General features: G+C 32.0%; 1 protein-coding gene across 1 annotated transcript in view; it reads left to right on the top strand.

Moving 5' to 3' along the window:
- LOC113395959 (uncharacterized) overlaps positions 1-26,130 on the top strand; it is a 69,193-nt gene that overhangs the window by 20,875 nt on the left and 22,188 nt on the right. The window contains exon 2 of the mRNA XM_026633707.2: positions 3,972-4,089. Within this exon, the coding sequence (XP_026489492.2) occupies positions 4,035-4,089 (55 nt within the window). The 5' untranslated portion in view covers positions 3,972-4,034. The remainder of the gene's footprint in view (positions 1-3,971; positions 4,090-26,130) is intronic.

Below are 26,130 nucleotides of genomic sequence, written 5' to 3'. Positions count from 1 at the left end.
TTTCTATTTAAATTTTACTTTGAAGCAATAATATATAATAGAAAAAGTCTTAAAATTTTCGGATAAAGATTGAATTATTAGGAACTTTTGTATTATATGTATTTTTTTTTAAATATTTTTACAATTTTTAAAATCATTAAATTAAGAAATTAACATGTGCGTCATTGCAAAGTTATGTCGATCAGAAAAATTTACATCTGTCAAAAATATCAAGCTATTTTGTACAGGGTATTATTAGTAGTTTTGCGTAAATACGACTTGACCTAAGAAATATAATGCCCTTGGCATTATTAAATTGGCATTAATTAAAGCGGAGTTATTCTTAGAGAACTCACTAATACATGTCAATATATCACTCGTGAAATGTCGAAAGGTGATTTACGGTTATTGCGATATTTTAATGCATGTATTCATAAAATGTAAATTATTATTATTAAAGTAACATATCACATTCTGACATTTAATCGTGTTCTATGTTAAGTTTCAAATTAGTTCATGTATAATAGCTTAACTGTAGGGCTATTCTGTAACAAGAAACTCGAATCTCACCGCAGAAAACGAGCGTGAAATGTCAGAATGTAACATTGACTATAATAAAATTAAAAAATATAAGTTATGCGTATCATAATGGCGTACGCCAAAGTCGATTGTCAACATTTCACGAGTAAGATACGAAATAAATCTTTACAGATTCGCACTGTTGGTCTCAACAATAATAAGCATTTAAGCAATAATAAGAAAGAGATAGAAATATATTTTCAAATGTTTTATCTCTTTTAGAATTAATAAAATCAAACTCAAATAAGATTTTCGGTGTTAGTCGATTATAAGATAATTTTAAAAATGGCTACACATAAACGCTATACATATTTTTAATACTTATTTACTTACTAATATTAGTTTTGAATATAAGCTTAATGTTATTATATTAAACGAATCATAAACTCTTTTACTAGCTATGCTTCGTATAACTTAAACTCCGCTGTTGAATTATACGAATATACACATGTCTGATTCATACACTTTGCTATTTCACGTTTATGGTTACTGCTCTACGCCTTAGAAATTTACCGTAAAGGTAAATATTATTTGCCTCCCCATAAAGGGACTATATAATAAAAAAATATTAAAACATATATCAAATCGAATTATTTTCTTGTCTTAAAACTCATTTAAAATATATTATTCCTGGTTTTTTTTTTTAATAACGGTTAAAAATAAAAAAAAATTCTATACTTATATTATAAATGCAAAAGAAATCTCTCTGTCTGTCTGTATTTATATCTGTCTGTCTGACTATCTGTTCCGCTTTCACGGCCAAACCCCTAAACCGAATTTGAACCCCAAGGAAGGACATAGGTTACATTTTTATCCCTAACCTCTCGAAGACACGAATCCTTACTATGTGGCAAATCAGTAAAAGTGATTTAAAATATTCTGTATTTATATAGAATATAACAAAGATTTACGCATGTTTTTGCAATGCACTGAACTTCACTTGCAATGTAGTGAAATATAAAGAAAAAGTTATAACTATTAATTATAGCAGCATTTCTAGCCACCATTCCACGCGGTCAAGATTTATTTTTTTAATTCATATTTGTATATACATTTATGCACTTATCACTAATGTTATCAATTCTTATGTTAATTAATTATATGTTGAATTTGTATGTCGACTGATATCCTATTATGTACATAAAAGTAATTAAAACTTACAGCTATTAATCTTTCTAAAAGTACTTCATGATCATACTTTATAGAAAACTTAGGATGTTAATATAAACTTAACAAATATAACACGTTTAATTTAAGCATTACTTGCTTCGTAAAACACTTAACTGGCTGATCACATAACTGTAAGAGAACAACGGTTGGATTCGGTGACTCCAGCAGCATTAATTTTGAACAGCAAATGAGGACTAAGAAATTATATACCACTGGGAGGTCTAATAGATTTCTCATAATAATTAAAGGTCTTCATTAGTTTAAATTGGAGTCAATACTTGTTTCAAATAAAAGTCAGATGTAATAGTGTTTTGGAATTTTTTACCCAAACGGTGTAAGAACTGATTTTTTTGTTAGGGTACTTTCGTAATTTTTTTGGACTTCGGACATTCCATGAAAAAACGAAAACTTTATAAGATCTCCCTCGTGTATCTGTGCATTTGTCAAACTTAATTTTCTCTTACTCTATTGCATGTAAACAGATGAATTCTGGTACGTATAGCTAAGTGACTCGATCACGGATAAAAAAACTCTTTTAAGTTTTGGCGGCAGATTTCATATTACGGTAGTGTAGTTGATAAATACTCAAAAGCATATTGAAACAGTACACACGTTTATTGTATTAATATCATCATTTCATATTATTTAAATTAAATCAAATTGACAACAATTGGGCATATCCTTATCTCTAAAACTACACAGACTCTCAGAAACTTCGAAAAAAAGCTGAGCTACCTTGTTATTTTATTACAAGCTTGCGACTTCACTCGAAGTTTAGAGGCAAACCTAAACGAAAAACTTAAGTCTTTAAGTTCAACGGGAAACAAAGAAAATATTCACAAAATGAAAATGCGTACAGAACACAGTACTAAATTTCAGCGAGAAACAACAATACCAATTTGTCGAGTGGATTACTGCAGTCGCCCACTTACACGGCGAGATAGTGTTCATACCCTGTGTTACACGTATTTTTTAATATTACAGACATTGTCATGAAACTTTTACGATTAAATCCTGAACAAAATATTTTTGCTATTTCTCGATGGTTTTGGCAAACTTAGAATCGAAATTCCCCTGTTGTGCATGAATGCGCGGATCTTGACCGATTATTGCGGGTTCAAACTCAGGCAAGCAGTAATTTTCATATGCTTAATAATTAATAATTGAACACAAGTTCGTGCTCGGCGTTAAAGGAAACATCGTGAGGAAACCTACAAGTCTCTAATTTTAATGATATTCTGACTGTCAGTTCCACAAACCCGCATTGGAGCAGCGTGATGGAATAAGCTCCAAACCTTCTCCTCAAAAAGAAGATGAGGCCTTAGCCCAGCATTCGGACATTTACAGGCTATAATTTTTTTTTCAAACTTACATAACCTTCTAACACTAAGTGAATTGAAATGTGGAGTCACTCTTTTTTATTATGTACATACATATATTATGTATACAGTGTAAACTCTATATAACGACACTCAAGGGAATGTATGTATTTGTACGTTAAAGAAAGTTGTCGTTAAATGGAGAGAAGAAAAATCTGTATTAGAAAAAGAAAAAGTTTATTTCAGACTAGTGTTAGTAACAATTCTTATTTGAACGCAATTGCGTATAGGCTGTTGTTTTTGTCTGACGTCTTTTGCTGCACCAGTAATTATGTTGTATTTTTTTTACTTATACATAACGGTGCGATATTGAGGCATCTTGGTGCTAAAAAAGTACTTTTTCAATAATTTTACTGCTTCCAGAGCTACTTTACGCGTGCAAGCAGTCACAATTTGTAAACTAAAGCGACAAAAGAACGTACACATCTGCACAGTTTTTACTGATTTTGGCAACTAAATAAGGACCTTTTTATTATTTTATATGTCGTTACTGAGGGTGGGTGTAACGCTCTGTAAAGTGTATCATTGTATGGAACACAAACGAAACCCATCTGTGTGTATCTACGAATAATATACTATATTAATTAAATTAGGATTATTTATACTATAATCAGCGGTATATACTTAATTTAATTAATTATTTAATATCAGCGACCCGCCCTGGCTTCGCACGGGCGCTATATAAAAAATATTAATATATATTTTTTTTATATTATGTTTCAGTAATAATACAGTTTTCTACCAGTAAAAAGTTTTTTAGATTTTGATCGTTAGTGTGTAGGGGAACACGACATACGAAAAACGAAATATTACCTCTTTAAAATATTATATTAGTTAAATAATATAATCTTATTCCATTTTCAGGGGTCGTCAGATGAACTGTATTGCGGAGGATCGGCGCTACGTCGGTGGCGAGAGCATTAAGGCATGGCGTCGGGACACGTGCGAGCTTTCATCTCCATCGTCATGCTGCTCTGCAAAGGTAAAATATTAATTTATTCGTATTACGATCTCCAGCAAACAATACACACTTATAATGTACAGTAAAATTTTAAATTAACATGGTTATTTTTATTACTGCAAGTATTTAAAACGGGATATTCACCATGTTTTTTATTTAGTTTCTCGTGAACAAGACATTCGTAGATAATGTCGAAATATCGAGCTCCACCAAATAAAAATAAAAAATATGTTACATATCCCGTTTTAAATACTTGTAGTAATGTATAGTAAAATTTGCACGTAATTGAATAACGTATAATGCAATTACCTGGTGCAGGTAGGGCTTTGTGCAAGTCCGTCCTGGTAGGTACCCGCCATCTCTCATTACATATTCGACCGTCAAACGGCAATACTTGACATTATTGTATTACGGTTTGAAGGGTGAGTGCGCCAGTGTCAGTACACGCACAAGAGACATAGTTTCCAAGATCGTTGGCGGTTTGGCAATATAAGGAATGGTTCATAATTTTACAGCGCCAGTGGCAATTGTGATGACCACTTACCGTCCGGTAGCCCAACAGACCGTCTACCAACCTGTATAATAAAAAAAAATCTTTCAATTACCAGTGAATTACAACTTGTATTTTAAAGCTAAACATAGCAAAATATAATTTTAATGCTATTATATTATATCACCAATTTAAAAATACAAGAACATGATATTCAGTCTTCATTTAAAGCGAGTAAAAAAGCTACTTTTTTATTAATTTATATTAAAGAACTAAGAAGCCTATTTTGGTCCCTAAAAATAAAAACGACTTAACATACATACATAAAATACCAGAAAAAAAGTGCGCTCCGAAAAAGGTATAATGTATACATGGTAGACAAACCCTGTCCAAAACGCGCTGCAGTTTCCGAAAAGAGTTTTATATATATTAGCTTAGTAGTTTTTCAGTTATGCAATACAAAAAAGGCGTGTACTAATATAGTCATAAATTACGATGCATATCAAGATTGCAGATGAGATAATTCATTTGTATACATTCAATATGACTTGCTCTAAAATATTTCCCATGCTCAAATGTATACTAACTGACTGTAGAGAAATTGTTGTGTTGTCTATCGAGTTGCAGTAAAGTGGATAGCGAACCATCATCGTGAAAAAATACACAAATGAACAAACTTCGTTCCATTCGGACAAACTATTTCGAATTATATTAAAGTCAAACAAACATAAAACCATATATATGTTGACTGCGGATTACTTCACGCATTCTTAATTAAAATTACTTCGTAAAAGTCGAATTGAACTGAAATAGCTTTAATAGTTCTGCGTAATATCCGGTTACATAAAATAAACTATTTAAATCATTTCTAGGTATGACTCGATGTACGCAATTTTACTTCGATACATTTGCTTAATTAGTGTCAGTACACCGTAACGTAATAATGGAAACATATTTAAATTAAAGTCCTTCCGTGTTGACTCTTGATCGTATCCTAGGTATTTACCGTTAAGACGTATATAAGGGCATATACGCGATTTTGCACTAAAGTAACCATTGCAGTCACTCGAGTGGACCTCGATGAGTGCAATGGTTACATAAAACAGTATATTTTCAGAACATTTTAGGACCGATGTAACATATGGATCATATTAACACAGCACTCCGATATCCATTCATATTTTATATTGACGCCGCATTCCAGATTGCTTAATGTTTCCAACATAAAGTGATCTCTCTTTGTTTAAGTACTCTAACAGATAATTATTTATTTTAGAGGTAGTTTTAAGCTACATTCCAAAAGCAAATGGGCCAATATCCGGAATAAATTGATATCGTTGTCCGACTTTTGTGTCTTAGGTCTGGAAACCTTAATTTAGTATATTTTTCCACTTTAATATTAATACTATAACTTTAAATGTTGTTTAGGTAGTGATTAGTTAAATGACAGTATGTCTTCCTCTCTCGAATGTCAAATCAAGCATGTCAGAAAGAGATAAATATATGTTTGACTAAACTCCCGTTTACGTTAAGTAAATACGTTTCTAATTAAAATCGCTGCTTGATCAGATAATTTGAAAATAATGAATGAATCTCTATTTTGTAATTGGTAAAGAAATTTTATTTTAACGTGTTTTCCAAAATCAAATAAATTTAACTAAGTTTAGACAATGTGGTCTTCTTAATCAAGCATATTTGAAATCATGGAAATAGTTTTAAATTATTAAGTTTTAATGTCAATGTTGGTTGTGGCTACAATACATGTAGCTTTATGTTGATCTACTTGACAAATCAGGGTAGTGATTGTATATAAAATCACCGAAATAATTATATTGTGCATGGTTTATTCCAAGCTAAGTAGGTATCCTATGTTTATGATTTGATCTTATAATTGTGAAACCTATAAAAAACAAAAAAAATAGGATATATGTATTTGTTTACAGAATTACAAACAAAATTTCACAACTAAAAAAAAACTCGTCATAATCATAAAATAATAATTTATCAGTTATTATTTTTGATATTGGTTCTAGTAGAATATCATAATTCACCGCTTTTGGGCGTAAACAAACCCATTTCCTCTATATTAAATATCACCAACCCCGGAACGGGCATAATTGAAACATTTTTCAATTAAAGTTACAAATATTCAGTATCATTCATTGCTCAATTGAACGACATAATCGACTACCGTATCCACATAACTTATACACCTCTCCGCAAAGCTACCCTCACTCATGTTGTTCACACTATGTTTCTCGGAAATAAATAGGCGACGTTTAATTAATTTTATTAAAAAAAAAAACGATAAAATTACATGTTTTTTAAAAATATTTGCTATTTAATTAATTTAAAGCCCACGAAAATATCACTTATAGTGAAGGTATATTATTGGTGCCATAATGTAGCAAGTCGGACGGCATCGGAGGCTTCTGTTTAATGCGTCTTTATTTTAGCCATTCTTTCCCAAATTTCCGATTGTGATGACAAAATGGTTCCCGTTAACGAATTAGGAATGATCAAAATTAAATTATTTTTAAACAAACGAAAATGAAAGCAAACCAAAGAAAACATTATGCAATTTATTTTGTTCTCTTGCAAAACTATCTCTACTCAAGAAACGTCTCATTGCATACTTTGCTGTTATCGCATTTTTTCTTTTATATTTTTATCGCCATAGACATATTAATTATAACGGTCTTATTCTTACTTCTAATTTCAAATTATTTCATTGTCTATATACAAATAGCGGTGTAGAAATAACATCGTTAGCATTTCAGGCGCGCCCCGATCGGGCTCCAGTCACTTCCTATAACATGCATCACAACGCCATACGTTTTCAGTTTAAACTGGGTGTGCGCTCGAACTCCTGCAAAATGTTAGTTTTTGAAAGCTTACCTAGAGTCTAAATTAACTAAATTCCTGATCATATATTTTTAATTCAATTGCACGTGTATAGGAGACTTCTGTAGCTTTATAAGTGACACGATAATGTTGAATAATATTATTATTATTCAGCACGCATACGACATCAGACGATCTTCAATCTCAGTCCAATACTCAATAATAGTACGTGTTTCAGTAGCTTTTAGCACACCTGAATTATTGCGTAGCATTGAAAATATTTGAATGTCTAAAAATATTTTGACGTGTAGTATAAAATATTATCAAAATCATAATAGTATTATTATTAATCATAATAATCAATTTATTTATTCTCTCCCACAGACATTAATTGCGTCTTAAAAATACATCCAATTTTGTGTGGGAGACAGGAGCCCAAACATATTCCTCTAGGATAGGACCTATTTATTGAATTTTACAGTAAATAGTAGACCAAACATAAGAAATACATTACTAGTTATGAAATACCAAAAAAAAAAAAAAACATTTTCATTATAATTAGGCATAAGTTTCAAGATTTAGATCGTAAATCAAATCAAATTATTCTATTTAAATACCTTGTGTATTTTAATTGTCATTCAAGGTAACTTCAATAATAAATATTTTTCGATCATTAAACAATTGAAAATACTTTTATCGAACGGCTATGAAGCGTCGCAATACAAATAAAATAAAACATCCGTCGCTTTGTTTAGAAACTACGGTGCCAAAAACAGACACATAGCTTTAAACTTATAAGACGCTCCGTTTTGCGAGGTGGATTAATTAACAGTAAAAGGTTTCAATTTACCAATTTAGATATCTACTTTCAGACATATTTAAATAGAATATGAACAGAATAGGAAAGGCGAAAGCTTGTTTTTATAAAATCACACATAATGTTCACGCGCCTGTTGATGCAATTGCTTTAATTTTCTTGTTATATCAAATATAATGTATCGTATATTATTTAGTCATGATAAAAAATCTCAACAACTATGTAACGATATGTCCGAATATAAAGGAGCCGAGATAGTCCAATGTTAGAAGCCAACCCACAATCATTGAGATAAATGATGATTGTAGGTTAAAAACCAGGCAAGCACCATTGAATTTTCATTTGCTTAATTTGTATTTTTAATTATGTCGTGCTCAGCAGTTAGAGAAAATATCGTGATGAAATCTGCATTGATCTAAATTCTATTGGCCTTAGTGCAGCAGAGGAATATTAACAAGTATTATATATATATATATATGTGTGTATTGTAATGTTCGCCAACTTTTGGTACAGATACATTCTAACAAGTCAATTCGAAGCGTTTCATCAAAACATCATATATAACTTCAGTTCATTTAGTGGTTACATTTTAATTGTCTAAGCTTCGAAACCGGCGAAACCATTTATTATAGTACTGAATAAACATTTCAACGTCATCGTTATTTTCTAGCGTCTATATGTTAAAACTTACAAACAATATTACCATACTAATGACATTTTGCTTGCAACTTAATACTTTATTTAGTCAATAAGATGTTAACTATATATACGCATTGTATACAACTTATTGGTTCAAAATGATTCTAGTTAAAAAAAAAACATTTCTTTCTTAATACCCTTTTGACCAATTCGCAGAACCGAGAGCGAGACTTCACCAAATTTAAGCTAAATATACAGCAATTCATAAATTAAAAATAGAAATCCGAAATTTTAATGAACATCGCTTCTCGCTTATATTCCCGTGTATTTGAAACACAGTGTAAACAAATTCAGCTTGATAGTTCTTCAATTTTTATTTGGATTAAATATAAGTTGTCTTTTTATTTATATTATTAAAATTACCCTCTTCGTCGCGAGAAGAAAGAATTAAAATCGCATTAGGAAATCCCGTTTCCTCCTAACTTTTCCAGTCTGTGCGCAGCGTCTCGGTGTATCGGAATAAATGGCCCCAACTTACTTTATTTATATAGTCCTGTTGAATATTTATGCTTTTTCCTAATTGAGGATTCAGCCTTTTTAAATTCGAATTCGAAATTCGAAAGTTTTTAAAATGCGCCACGAATGTCATCAGTGCGAAAACAATAATTAATAAAAACGTTAGATCTGCATATTTTTTTAACTTAACTTGTTTTTTTTTTATATAATAAGATGTTTAGAATTGTCTAGCTCAGTGAAAACGACATGGGAATCTTAACTGAATATTGCTGTTTCAAATCTGAGCTAGCATTTCACTTTTGTATAAACAAAAGTTATTATTCAATTCAATTCTTAGTTTAATGGCTTTTAATTGTACCAACAGATTATTTCACCAATGTAACGTAGGTTGGAGAAGACACGAAGGAGATTGATCGGTGTTTACAATAATAATCTCTTGTTAAAAAATCTGACATTAACATTTGACATTGACAGCACGAGCAACAACCGATAAACAAATAAAACAGAACAACAAACCATTTATTAAAATACGTAATATATATATATATATATATATAAGTTATATTTATAAACTTATTTTTGCTTAGCGTATTCTTCTTAAAATTAGCCTTAACGAAAATAAAGCAGGCGCGCCTGTTTGTCTCGAAACTAAAATAATCGCCTAGTTACTGCCGATGTCGGAATAGACAGTATCCACGCTAACCGCTCGTTTATTGACATCCTTGCTCATAATAACACATGAATATTTCTTTTACCGACTTTTTTTCTTATTATTTAAGTTCTTAAATAGAGCGCCATATTAAAGCTGTACTAAATTCTAGTTTACCTATTGTTAAGAGAATTTTTCAAAGTAGTTTCTAAGGTCCCACATCAAAACATACAAACTTTACCTCTGTATAAAATCAAAGAAAATTGAATTTGTAGCTTCACCCGGATAGAATTCGGTTTGCGTAACAAATTCCATTGCCATTGTACTTTTTTAACGTTTATCTTAATTTATAATAATGTATACTTAAATAATAAATATAAATTGATAAGAAGTAGCGAGAGTCCAGTTTGGAGACTGTTGGAGTGCAATGCAAAAAATCCCAAATGATCTCACGGTACACACTTCCGAGTTTCCGAAGACGTCTTTAACCAGTATCATGGACTATGGCCGTTAAGATTCCCGTCCATAATTGCTGATATATAAAATTATTCAAATTTCTTTCTTTTCAAATAAAGGTAACCTCATACTGACATCCACCCATATATAAATCATTTTACGGATGACAGTTAAAGTTGACAAAAATGTTAAAATTACGTTATGTTTAAATGCTTAGAAACATTACATAAATAAGTTTACATAATAATATTAAGATTACTTAATTTATTGAGATCCATTCTGTACTGATAAAAAGGGAGTCAATTTTTTTTTAAAGAGTTTTAGTAATGCCCCAGTTTAATAAAGGAATTACTATAATATTCCTATTTACCCCCGACCTGCCTTCCTATATGGCCCGTAAACCATTGCGCTATTGACGCTTTATATTTATTATAAATATGTTTCTATCTTAACAAAGCATGTCAACACCATATAGAGTCCTACTATACACACCTATATACTATATACTATACACCTTATGACTACCCCTTTTAACTTTTTCCATAATCATACCCAGTAGTACACTTTTTACCTCCCAAAGAAAAGTGAATTAAAAACAAAGTACCTTATGTCTATCCTTATTTTTTGGGTTCAAATCAAAATCGGTTCAACGGTGTAGCCAAAAAATCGTAACAGATATACAGACAGACAGAGTTACTTTCACACTTATAATATTAGTATAGATAACGTTACTACTAACAAATTTACGCAAAATTATATTAGCACGAGATGTGGAAACCTATCTTTAGTAGTTAATTTCAGAAATCTTACAATATCATTGAGTAATACCTGACGACCTGAGTAATAATGACGACCTCCGTGGCCGAGTCGATGTGGAAAAGGTTCATTAGTTTTCTATGTTTTCTTGGGTCTGGGTGTATGTGGTACCGTGGTTACTTCTAATTTTCCATAACACAAGTGCTTTAGCTACTTACATTGGGATCAGATTAATGTATGTAATGTCCAATAATTGTAAAAAAAAAAATAGCGCTGTACAAGTTTAAAGAATAATGTTTTTTTATTTATTTATTAAGGACACCAACAGCTTAGAATCATAAATCTTAGATATATCATAACTCTATTAATATTACTGACAACCTCCTAAAAATAAACTAACTATAATATAAAAAAAACCGAGATGGCCGAGTGTTTACAGCATTACGTACTCAATGAAGCACGAGAGTATAAAAAAACCATTTTTTTTGTTCGGTTTGCAACTGACAACTTCAACAAAGTTTTAACTAACTAAACGACAAATACTTGTTGCCTGTATTAAGCTCGGGTAAAAAAAATCAAATTTATCGCGAGTGAAACCGTTGAGTACGGCTAGTGTTACTATACAATCTCACGGAGCGATCTCAGCCCGTATCTAACCAGCTTATCCAATGCAAATACATTTTGTCGAACATCTTTCGAATTATTTATGCATTCATCGAAATATACTTTTTTAATATATTTAAATCTACAGAACCAAATTAAAATGTTAAAAAGGACTTTATGTTTACGATGACCAATTTAAAATATTATTATTATTTGTTTTGACTGGAAATAATACTTTTAACCTTATTTCTCTTCAATCCTCAATCACACAGCTACTCCATCGGAAGGTATATACAACTTATGTGCAATACAAACTCTGTTATATATGATATAGAAGAGGTATGCCGACTGGCAAATGGACCACCTGATGGTAAGTGGTCTCCGCCGCAACAAATTGTAACCATTCCTTAAATCGCTTATGCGCCACCAACCTTAGAAACTAAGATGTTATGTCCCTTGTGCTTGTAGCTACGAACTTATACAAGTCTTACATAGATATTGATTATTCAATAAATGTTACGGTAAAAGTTTGACTCGTCACGTGTTCTAGACACATACATAACGTTTAGATATTCGACACTAAGCGAAGTGCCCATGGACGTCTAGGCCATTTCGGCATATTTGGCTATCTCGGAATTTGTTTTGTTTAAAGACCCCTGTTTCCTAATGAGCCCTTCAGGGTAAAGTATTTATTATTGTTACTGGGGACTTAATTTGGAAAAAGAATTGTTGAGTCCGACTTTATTTATTTATATAAATCACCAACAAAATAAATACTAATGTATGTAATAGGTCATATAAATATTGGTAAAATAAAACAAAACGACATCTAAATACAATTCAAGAGACAACAACTCAATCAATAACACATCAAAAAAACTATGAAACTGTATAAGACTTGAATTCGAAACCTAGCTAAGTATATATGTATAAAACTACTAATATAATATGAACGAATTAAATATTACAATAGTGAAAAAAATTGTTTGGATCTAAACAATTGTAAATTTAACAAAATAACAAGCAAAGGAAAAAAGTAATAATAATAATAATGCCAAAACAAAAACAAAAATAAAAAAAAGCTCCGTCCAGAGTTAAAGGTTCTTAAATTTTACAAGAATGTTCCCAAATATATTTGTTTTACAATTAACCAAACAACCAAGTTATAACCGATCATAATTAAATTTTTATATCTCAAATTCGGACCAATAAAGTCGCAAGTAGGTGCAGCACCCATATTCAGTTTTACTATAAATAGTTTTATTACGTCCAATATTCCTATTAGGGAACAAATAGCAAGTCGTTACCATAAATATACACAATAATATTGTAGAGTGTATTCCGCATACGAGCCATGTCTCCATACTTTTCACATTACTTATGCATAGAGTAGAGATTGAAACGAGTGGGGTAGTTGCGCCGTCATCGGTATTCAAAGCCGACTCCACCCAGTTTAACCGCAACCTGCCTTCAGCCCTGATTGTACACAAACAATGTATAACAAAAATGAATGTCATTTTCTGAATTAAATTTGTTTTGGACCGATTCCACGAAATATTACCTGTTCAATTCTATTCATTACACGAACGCTGCGCTTTCGTCGCTGTTTTACTATCTAGTATTTTGAAATTTGTTTTGTAAACGTTTATTGGATAATAATTTAAAATAAGGTAAATAAATATACATTTTTGTAACGATTAAATAAATTATAACACACATCAATTATATTGTCAGACGAGTATTTCTGAAAAAGCTTTAAATTCAAAATATTTACATACCTATTAATTATTTTTAATTGTATATATAACAAATCCAAACTAAGTTTTTTAAATATATTTTTTTTATTTATAAAGTTATTTGTAATACGTTTTACAATAACATTTTGTATTCACAAATATTCAACAATAAATAAGCTCGGTGACATGAGCTGCGGACTCTATTAGAGTTTAGATTTGTGACTCAGCATTTGCTGCAGTTAATATCCCAGATGTTTGTTGTTTGAGTTTTTATCTCTTAATACATTCTCTTTTGACGCATTATTATCTCCGGCATAAGAGTAGTTTCGCTTAAACTTTAATGTACGTATATAACGTACGTACGTATTTGAATCCTATGTAACAACAAACTATATAATTAATACTGGTTATATAATTCTTTATAATAAAATAGTTTTTAGTGCATACTATTTTTTAGATTGTTATATAAACAAAATATCACATTTTGGGTACAAGTCTTAATTTTAGGGCTATGTGACCAAGTGACAAAAAGGGAATCCTTCCATCTGACAATATGTCACAACTATAATAAATAAAATTTAATTTATTCTGGTAGGGCAAGTCTGTTTGGATAGGTTCCACCCACTGATCACATATTATCGCCAAACAATAATACTTAAACGTACTTAAGTGAGAAGGAAAGGTGGATTTATATAAAGGAAATATCACTCACACCCTCATCACCATTACTCCGGATCAATCAAATCTATAAACTTTAGTATTCCAAGTATCCACTTAGAATTTCAAGAAAATCACTGACAAGAGGGTGAAGTACGCATTAAGAAGTTGAGTGGGTCCAAGTCCCCATAGATCTATAAGTAATAATATTTAAAAACGACTGCCTCGTTGGTCTGTTGAGCAGATAAGACCGAAGATTTCGGACCTCTGAGGTCCGAGGCTCAAACCCCCAAGTCGGACCGATGAAATATTTTTGGGTTTTTCAGTCGAAAAAATCTCATCAAAGTCTGTATGTTGGAAGTGTATTCTATCCCTTTCTGATCCTGCAAAGATCCTGCTCTGATCCTGACTTTTTTTATATCAAAAAAGCTACTCCTATATTATATAATAGAGATAGTTATATAAGGAGATAATTTAATTCAGTTTTTAATAACATAAAAGTAAATTTTGTTTTAAAAATGAAAATATTGCCATTTTGGTGAAACCGTGTGAATGATAGTTACCGTTTCAACTTTGCAATTTAGACTAGTATTTTCGGAGCAAGTAGGTATAAGATGTTTGAAAGAGCTAATGAGAACAAAGACATGAGGCGTGAAGCAGTTTGTATTACAGTCCGGGGTCCGTGAATCAGCCACCAGCCAAAGTAAAGATGGGCGTGGGTGTGAAAAGCTAAGAAATTGGTACAAATTAAGTAATAATACAATAGCTCAAGCTATTATCAAAGATATTATTAAATAATAAATTAAGGGGGCTGCCTGCATAAACGTAAAATAAAATATCGTACACCAGATGAAAACTTTACAATATTATTGTCTGCATCATTTTTATATCATATCAGGTACATATATCGAATAAGATCACTAATTCAAATCCAACGCCACCTCCTGGACTATATCATTAAGTACAGCTATGATTACTATCATACTTCTTTAACTATAAAACTAGTTGTAACTCGCTTTCGCTAAACATAAATTAAAATAAAGTTACATCTTTATGACTATAATAATATTAAAATAAATAATATTCTAAGTTCAATTCTTGTACCTGATGGTACGTAAAAAGAGTATATGTTTTCATTATACTTTTTTATAATATGCTCGATGTTATTGATAAAACCGAGCCCAGTAAGTAGAGGAATTAATAGTTGCAACGCGTGAAGCTTAACCAAATACAAGTTACAAGTTCAAACAATCTCTGAATTTTTATATTCCTAATGTTAACATCATCTCGTGTTTGGTTGTGAGCTAAAGTATACGCATTGTTCTCATCCCCAAAACTGTTACACACAAAAAATCTACTCTTTTTTATATTTTATGACTTTTTATCTGAATAGTAAATATTCGTAATTAAATCATAATTCTTTATGTCTCATAACACATGAAACAACAAAATTCTTTAGTATTACTAATATCATAAATTTGTTAATAAAACAAATTAGAATATAATATAGTAAAACAAAAACTAAAAGTATTTTTAATACATACGTTAAATAATACACAAAAACACTCCGTATTTATGTTGTGTTGTACTTTTCATTCAATATAAACACCTTTACCCGACACACGACACACAACAAAGCTTGTGATTGAAAGGTGGCCGCTCGGCGCCACATAAAACTCTTATTTAAATGTCAAAACAATTAGGAAACAATGGCTTTAATGACTTGGTGACTCTTTCATGGTTTCTCTTTAGCTAGAGATTGACACCGACTCATAATAAGGCATAATTAAGGCATACGAACACTGTTTATGTATTTCTGACAATTAACTTACTAAATAGTTATGAAATAAGCAAGAATCAAAACCTATACTAGTTGTACTGTGATCTTCGAATGCCAATTAAAAGAAAATTACAGTTTGGAATACAAGTAATAGTAATTTTCCATGTTCACACTTCTAATTTCTGAAAGACTTGTCAATGTTAAATTAACTTATTTTACTATAATCCGGATCGTCATTGGTCGTTACCAGTCGATGACGTAATAGGCAACCAATTAGCGTTTTAAGACAAATTAATAAAATGTTATAACAAAACATAAGGAAATATGTAATTTGTATCTATACTCTTTTGTAAAGTTCATATTATGTTTCATACGACCCTTCACAATAAGAGATAACAATTCAATAATTATGATATAAGTTTTAGATACAAAATGAAAACATTGATAAACGTCCACGTATTGAAAGAGAAATCAAATTGAAGTGTTCAATTTTTATTCTGTCAAACGTAATCGGCCGTCGTTGGGACAGTGTAACGTTGGCATCGGTCCATATAACTTGTAAAAAAAAGGCAAACAAATAAATGTCCACGGTCTGTTTTGTCAAATCTGTGCAGTACGTGCGAGTGGGGCACGGACCGAGCTGATTTTATAGCGCCATAAAATATCTTGAAACGCGCCCTTAAATCACAGCAGTACGTCGTATTTCATCGTTTTGGCTGTCAATATTTATTTTATATCATATTTTTGAGATCCTTCCGTATAAATCAGGTTCCGATTGATATACATTACAGTCACGTTCTCCTGGCAGCATGCTTACTTGTTTCACCCCGTCCTTCGCTGTCTCGACGATGAGGAAAGTTACGAAACTTTTCAAACTTCGTAAACTTTACAATTGAAAACTTAGTAAATTTTACCATTGATTTGTTTTATAAAACTTTATTGAATATAATTAGAATATTATATTCAATTTACTCAGGTAATTATTAAAGTGATTGGCGTAAAACGAATCTTGATTTTGATGTTATTCTAAATAAATAGTAATGTTTTTTAAATAAAAGTATATACTATCAAGCCATAATTAAAATTGGTCAGATCAAAAAATGAGCAAATAATCCTGTTCTTAGAATTTTTTCTTAAAATTAGAACTCTTAGAAATAAAGGGACAATATATTTCTGTAATATTTTAATGGCGGGCAGTGATTTGTTTCTGAAAATTAATCACATTAGCCAATCAGTAATTGTGATAAGAAAGAAATATGGGTACTACCGTAATATAATAAAGTAAGTATTGCAAATAAGACATTGTACCACACGATTATGACAGTATGTTGTTTAAGTCATGTACATAATCTGCTTATCTAGAACTTTCTTGAAAACCCTCTTAATATTAAGGAGTTGCATAGTTATACTAAACGACGAACATAAATTCTTTAATTTTTTATGCTATCGTTTGAGACGGCGCCAAAATCGGTTAGGACTGAATCGACAAGCATTGTATCGAGATTCAAGATTTTCGCTGCAGCAGGCACTTGGGCACAAAGCCTAATTGTAGAGAAATCCGGATGAATACAAAACGAGTAATTCTTTGTTTTAAATTAATTTTACAAAAAAAAACATGTGAATTGATACTCAGAGCAGCAACAGGTTGCCTACATGTTGCTTCTCCGTTTTATGAAAATTAAACGGAGATTTCGATTAGTATTTATCGCTTCATCGGCTTGTGGACAAATGATTGGAGCGAAAGTATTCCACTTCAGATTGGTCATAAACAAAAAAGGGCATTGTCGCGACACGAGCTATTTGTTAGAGTAAGTGATAAAGGGCATGATCGCTATTGTTCACAGTGGTATTAGGCTTTAATCCTGTCGCGAGTCGTTAGGTTGATTGTCGTGTCGCGCAGCAGATGGCCGCCCGGCGCTGTAATCCGACCCGGCACACGCTGTCCGCACTCGCCCTCTCCTCCTCAATCCCCTCGTCGCTCTACACAGACCCGCACGCCTCCGCGCCCTCCTCGAATATAACCTTTGTGTTTGTTGCATCTGCAGGTAAATTGTGCGCCAAAATTGGGCCGTACGTTACCGAATACGTGCCTCTTTCATATGAATGCAACGGCTATGAATTATTCTTGAAAACGTATTGTTATCAGCGGAGCTTTCTCATGTAATTCGTTATTTATGAGAGTGAAGTAACCATTTGTATTATTTTTATGATTTGTCATGACATAAAGGTAAACGAGGTTGCACATTAATTTCAGATTAATGTTAGATGCTCTCTAAAATGCGAAAATAACTCTGTCTGTCTGTTGCTCTTTCAAGGCTAAACCTCTGAACCAAATTTTATGAAATTTGTTATGAAGCCAGGTTTAACTCCAAGGATGCATCCCGTAAAATAGAATAAAAACTTTTTATATATACCGCTAAAAATTAAATCAGTATGAAGTCAAAATAATCTACTACTGTAGCTTAAATATAAACAACTTATTGTCAGCGAGCGAAAGACAAAAAACAAAAGAGGTAATGGACATGGACTGGACGTTTAAAATTGTTAATTTAATTCGAGGAAATTCCTTCAAACGTTGTCTTTTCCAATTGCAGCTGGATGAAAACCAACCTGAATTATTACTTCGTACCATTGTAAGACAGTAAAGCGGAAGTAAATTTCTGAAACGATTTCATGATTTATTGCCCGAAATAATATATTTAATTTGCGAACGAAATTTGACAATTTAAATGATGAAACTTGAGATATTCGACCGCTTTTCCTTTTATTTAAAATCATTTAAATTTACCGAGTGAAAATAAAACTGTAATTGATATTTTCAGGTAATTATAAAACGAAATTCGTGTTGCTAATAGACGATTTAAAACAGAATAATTATCCAAATTATTTTGGTTTAACGGCAGAAAAGATACAAAATTATTCTTTTGTGATATTTAAATAATTTTTTTTTTTATTTATTGCATTATCTGGCTTTTTACTACATAACATTTTGCGCTACATAACTCACACACATCACACACAACACACATCGGATATTATACCGCCACTCAGAAGTACTTTGTATTATATGCTATTCCAGTTTGAAGGGTGAGTAAGCCAGGATAAGTACAAGATCAAGGTACATAACATTTTAGCTCGCAGGGTTAGTGGCACATTGGCGATGTAAGGAATGATTAATATTTCTTACAGCGTGAATATCAATGGTGATGATAACCGCTTACCATCTGGTGACTCTTGATCCCGTACCAACATATATTATATAATTCAAAAGTATCCATTGTACCTACTGGTTGTAATATGATAGAATCAGGTCATATTCAAAATAATTAGGGTCGCAGAGACTACTATACTGTACTATACATGTATACATATATACTATACTATAGAACAATACGATTACCAATTTATAGAAGTAATATAAAAATAGTATCGGTAAGCGATCTGGGACATTGTCGCTGTTACCGTCTTGTATGGATTAATAGTAAAAACCTTTTTAAAAACTATGGCCACCTCACGTCCCCATCATGAGACCATCATCCTTCCATATTAATGCATTTTGTTTCTTATTGAATACTTTTTAGGTAAATTAATAAGAGATATTAGTTAGCTTTTCATTCCTTAAAGGCCGGTAACGCATCTACAATCCATTCGGTGTTGCCGATGTTTATTACGACATATTTGCTTGTACTTTTGCACATAAGCAGAAAAAAATAGCTAGTTTGCTCAATTATGATTCCGAACAGCTGATAATTAATTCGTCAACAATCCGCATTTATCTAACTTTTATCGAACACAAAAAAGATTGCTTTTTGAAGGGAATGGTATTGTTACGATCAAGTATTCAATACCAAATGCAACAGTTTTGTCTGATTCATTACTCAGGACAAACATAGTCTGTTCTTTTTTATAGCTTATTACGTCAACGTAGTCGAATAGCAAATTGTCGGTCCGGGCCAAGTCCGGGCGCTTTGCAAAGTTTTGGCGCGAATGCTGCCCAAACTATAACAGATACAAGAAAACTTTAAACAAAGAGGTCACAGTAGCAATTGTATTATTTTTATGTTTTTTCTATTTATATTGATTAGACCTTACCTTAAATTTCTGTTGTTAAGTTTTTAATTATTTGTAAATTAGTGTTAATTAGTTTTAAAGTATAGAAGAAACAAACTTGTTTTTCTAATCTCGTAAGTGTTGTCTATTGCGAGCAATAGGTACGTTACAGAGCGAGGCGATGTCTGAAATCTATCAAGTTAAAGGGGAGTTAAGTCCTCCACAGGGCTTAAGTGGGGGTTCATACATACGTAATGTAATAGTTAGACGGACGTGCAAATGGGCAATCTTTTTTTATATAGGCAAACGAAAAATTTTGCCACCTAATGGTAAGTAATCACCACCGCCAATATATAATGGTACTGTAAGAAATATTAACCATTCCTTACTTCGAACACAGTAATGAAAAGTATTGCTGTTTGACGGCATAATATCTACTGACTTTGCCAATTATACGAATACATAAATATGAGTTACTGTTAAAAAAATATATACACATAAAATCTCAGTAGTACTATGAATCCGCATTCCTCAAACAAAATATCGATACGTTAAATTCACTGCCTCAAAATCCCTCAACAGTTAATATGTTTTTTACAATCATGCAATTTAAAGTTTTTGTGCAAAACAATCATTTAATTTAACTAATACGATTATCGCTGAACTCAAAGTAACTGTACGTACTATTTGCGATTGGGCTTGTTCCAAATGAATGGAACTAAAGCCCATCGTTGTTTGTACATTAAATCACAGCAATGTTTATTCAGAAAGATTTGTAAATACTACTGGAGTACACTGTTTAAGTGCAGTCCGATGACCGATCGGTCATGAAAACGGAGGCGGATGATCTCGTTACGAAGCTCGGAACCTCGTGCCTTCATTAACATATAATTAACATACTCAAACACTAGTAACAACATAGGAACGGCTTAACGGGACTCTATGCAAACACTGCCAACAAGCCGCGGCTGGGGCACTTCACGCGCAATTATTGTACTTAGCTATTGTCTACACAAACATTCGGGCTGTTTACTCGACAAATGTAACGGAGCGCGCAACGAGATTAGGTTTTGTTTATTGTCTTCCTTACATCCTCCTTGAATCTCTTGGCTTTTTGCAAGAAGATTATTTTATCTGTGAAAGAGATATGCACTATTAAAAAAATAAAACTGTTATAAGTTTTGTTAAAAATAACGAATAATTTAATATAATATAATTTGTCATTTGGATTTAATTACGAATAACCAACTAAAAGTATATAGTATCGAAAGTTACATAACCATAAAAATAGCAATTAAATAATAAAAATAAATCTCTTCCGAGTTTTATTCTTAATGTTACGGGAAAATTGTTGATTATTATTCATATCCTCTAATGTATATAACTTTTTATCCCTAATTATAATTAAAGATTTAGTTTTGTAAAGTTACATTTAGGTATTATTTAACGTTAGGCTAGCTTATTCTTTTTAGATTTATTACTTTAGAAGAGGTAGCACAGGAACAACACATTGCCTTTGTTCAGATAAAGTTTATTTTATGGTTAAAGCGAGAACATTAGTATTCATTGTAGTGTCAAAATGAAGTAAGTTTATTGTATTATAGAGACTAAAGGAGATCATTTAGCTATATTAAATATTTATTATTTATAATGGCGTTGTGTTATTGTGCAAAATTTGAGTTGTATTTATTTCAATGTAATTCTTAGCCTATTCCTAATCCGACATAAACAATGGAGACAGCTTTGTATAACCATTTACTGAAATTAACTTTATGACCCTGGGTATAGCTTTTCTTCTAGTTGAAAATAGTAATAGTTGAGACAATGTATCCGTATTTACAACAGGATATCAGAAACGATAACACATTGTAAAAAAAAAATATGTCAGCCATGGGTTACTCGACAATAGAAATATAGAAATTAATGATTGATAAATAAAACATATAATAATATATACGACAAAATAAAGAAAAATTGTTTTTATTGCCGCAGACACGGAACTAAACAAATAAATAAATTTCATGTATAATTTTTTATGTAAAATGATGCAAATGCTCTTCATATTTTCATTTGCTACCTTTTTCGAGCAAGCTCAAGATACTCGTTGCTTCCCAGGTCACAGTGGATACAATCTCGTCTTCTCTTTTTCTCTAAGCAGACGTTAGATGAACTGCTATCGATGCAATATTGTTTGTAAGACATACTATGTATTATTTTTATAATAGAATACGTTCTCAATAATAAAATCTTCTGTCGAGCTATATGAGCCGAGATGGCCCAGTGGTTAGAACGCGTGCATCTTAACCGATAATTTCGGGTTCAAACCCAGGCAGGCACCACTGAGTTTTCATGTGCTTAATTTGTGTTTATAATTCATCTCGTGCTCGGCGGTGAAGGAAAACATCGTGAGGAAACCTGCATGTGTCTAATTTCAACAAAATTCTGCCACATGTGTATTCCACCAACCCGCATTGGAGCAGCGTGGTGGAATACGCTCCATACTTTCTCCTCGACGGGAGAGGAGGCCTTAGCCCAGCAGTGGGAAATTTACAGGCTGATTATGTTATGTTATGTTATGTCGAGCTCTTTCAGCATTTAAAACTATTCCAATTCGTCAGATGTCTTGTAAACTTGCAGTAATAGGTCTTGTATTAGAGCTAGAGATAGACTCTTCTTCTTCGATTCCATCGAAGCTCTCTTATGTCTAAATACATTTTTAGTGTGGCACAATGCAGTATTATACTTCATTTTTGGAGAGACCAGAACATGTTAATTAGTTTTATGCGCTGCAACACCGAACACAATTTAAAGACATCAAATTTTAAGACAATGAATCCCACACAGTAAACTGTATTTGTCTTAATATGTCACGCTAACCACCAGCTCGCAAGGACTTGCGTGATGGAATAAACTTGTGTGCAAAATCAAAAATTCTTCTGCATGAACATGAAAGCAGTCCGTATTACAATGAGAAATGTTCGAGATCAGAGAACGTGACATGACAAATTATGTCATTCAGGTGTACAGGATCATATGATTCAAGGTTCTGGTTCTTCTAGATCTACAATTCCTCATGTTCCATATCTAAACGAGCATCTTAACGACACGCAGTAATCTCACATTGTTATTACTACAAGCGAAATTTAACCTTATCTGCCCGCAATAAATCCGTTTTCACTAAAATACGAGAATAAGGTACAAAGTAAGTAATAAACTATATGAATAACAATCCCTTTAAATGCTTTTCCTGGTTCATACAAGCGATTCTGTATTCAATTTAAAGAAAACTAAAAATAATAGTGTAGTTAAATATTCCATATTAACAGTTAATATCAACATAGAATCCCATTATTCTTTCTATTAATTTTATTTTATACGTAGTTATTTTAATGCAAGTTGGTGATTTAATTTTAATGAAGAATGAAAGCAAATCAGTAAACAGACTATGAATATGTCCCTCTAGTTCGAATCGCGAAAATTTGAAATTATAATTGGTGACAAACTCTTCCCATTGTACAGTTAAATTAAATGTGCTGTAAACATTTCATGTGTACTACGTCATGCTTATTGCATCATTAGTCGGCTACCTCATATGGCTGATCACAAAGGATTCGGGATCGATACCAGTTTTGCAATTAAAAGTATTTAGGTTTTCTGGCATGAAATTCTCTAACGTTTACCTGGTGGTAGGGCTTTCTGCTAGCCCATCTGGATAGGTACCACCCACTCATCAGATATTCTACCGCTAAACAGAAGTACCTAGTATTGTTGTATTCCAGTTTGAATGATGAGTATGCCATTGCAACTACATGCACAAAGGAGATAACTTCTTAGTGAGGAATGTAACTACAGGCACAAGGGACATAACATCTTAGTGAGGAATGATATTCTTTTAGCGCCATTTTCTATGGGCGGTGGTGACCACTTGACATCAGGTGGCCTATTTGCTCGTCCGTCTAGCTATATTATAAAAAAGTCTTAGTTAGGTAAGTTGACAGTGTAGAATACTTTTTCCTCGACGAGCATCGACCCAGCACCTGTCTTTGTGCGATCGTTTCAAATTTTTCTCAGATCAAACTATGACAGAACTCTCTCAGTTCATTGAGAACAGGGAAGTGTTTTGCAAAAACACACTAATGATGTAATAGATCCTCCATAGTTGACTCCCTGATAAAAATAGTTGCTGTGGCCAAAATTTCATGAGTACTGTGTGTATTAACATAATATGTAACTAGCTGTACTAATGTACTAAAGTCCTGGACGTTGGGCACGATGTCTGATGTCTTTTGTCTCAATAAGTTTTAATCGAGCGTCCCATACGAATTAGTTGCCTCATAACTCAACCGTCGCGTGGTCTACATAATTACAGCGTAGTATTTTCATATGCGGTTGTCGGATTTGCGAGAACTGGACTCGCAGCGTCGTGATCTTGCATTTATTTGAAAATAATTGAGTGACACGCCAGATGAACACTCTGAGTCACATTTATCTGAACCATTTCTGATGTAATAAATTTATATTTTTAACATTAATCTTTACTATAAATTGCAATTTCTTTTATTTAGCTTATAAATTGTAGTATTTAATAATGTTTTATGCAATTTATTCGACTTTAGGACTTTGCAAGCCCTTAGTCGGGAGTTCTATATTCTACCGCAAAACAGCAATACTTAGTGCGTTCCAATTTGAAGGGTGACTTAGCTAATGTAACTATAGACGAAAGAGACATAACATCTTATTTCCCACAGTCAGTGGCGCTTTGACGATGTAAGGAGATACCTACTTAGTATTGTAGTACTCCAGTTTGAACGGTAACTGAGTATTACACCGGCAACGGCGAGTCCCACATAACGCCTCCCTTCATATGGGAGAAAAGCGTAACGCGTTTTTCTAGCGAGAAAGAAAGCCCCTAATTGAACAATAATGGTGAATCATGTGAACATTTTAAAACTGGTTATTTGAAAATAGCAACAATGCTAGTTTCTTGCCGTTTTTTCTCGCCAGAGGCTGCTTTCCAAAACGGCGGTAGAGGTGGAATAATGACGATTCAAAAATGCTGTATTGTAAAGTTTACTTGAATCAAATACATTTGATTTGATTTAGTATTACATTAATTTAAATTCGTTACTTCAAGAATTTAGGCGGACGATGGCTATCATTTTACTTCCGTAGATATATTACTGGATGGGGTACTAATTATGTGATAATATTTATTTCTGTACGTATCAATATCAAAATAACTTTTGTTTATTCAGGCTAATAAAAGCCCTTTTGAATCTACATGGGACAGTATTGTATTAATGTATAGCTCCTACTGGTAAGAACCGCTAAGAAACTCAATATTTACTAATTTTCACCGATTTACACTGTTTTTTTAATTAAATAGCAAATCAAATCAAAATATACTTTATTCAAGTAGGCTTTTGAATCGTCATTTAACAAACTATTTAAAGTAAAGCTACCACCGGTTCAGAATGCATATTCTACCGAGAAGAACCGGCAAGAAACTCAGTAGTTACTCTTTTTCAACGTCTAAAAATACAGTCATGTTAGTTAAATACAATTATATATGTAGGTTATGTCTCCTGCCTGGAAGTCAACAAGCATTAACTCCGCGCTTTTAGCATTAATGTATTATTTATCCTGAATCGACGAATACTAACTTTACGGTTTTTTATCATTGATATGGTCTTTTATCGAATAGTGTGCCTTGTTTATCAATATTTTTATTTTATGTTTTTAATTTATTAATAGACTAATTTAAATATATCTGAAGAATATTATTATGGAAACAAATATCATGCCTTTATTGGGTATTTAATGGCTATGGCTTGAGATGTAGCCATAAAAATACCCGTGTGGTCGTGATTCTAGGTCGATTGATATTATTTAAGTCACACATTCCAAGGACTTTTTTTTTAAAATATTAGTATAGAGGTCTGTTGTAAAAACAAAGATTATGTTATAATATGAATCATGTTAGAATAAAACCTCGTAAAACTGAAGCCTCCTTTGTGTATAATCTGTTTTCACATATAATTTAGTATGTCGTAATAAAATTTTCAACCT

This window comes from Vanessa tameamea, chromosome 10 (genome assembly GCF_037043105.1).
Source record: "Vanessa tameamea isolate UH-Manoa-2023 chromosome 10, ilVanTame1 primary haplotype, whole genome shotgun sequence".
Classification (NCBI taxonomy): Eukaryota; Metazoa; Arthropoda; class Insecta; order Lepidoptera; family Nymphalidae; genus Vanessa; species Vanessa tameamea.
The sequence above is the reverse complement of the archived record's forward strand: the minus strand, read 5'-3'. Positions and strand labels throughout refer to the sequence as shown.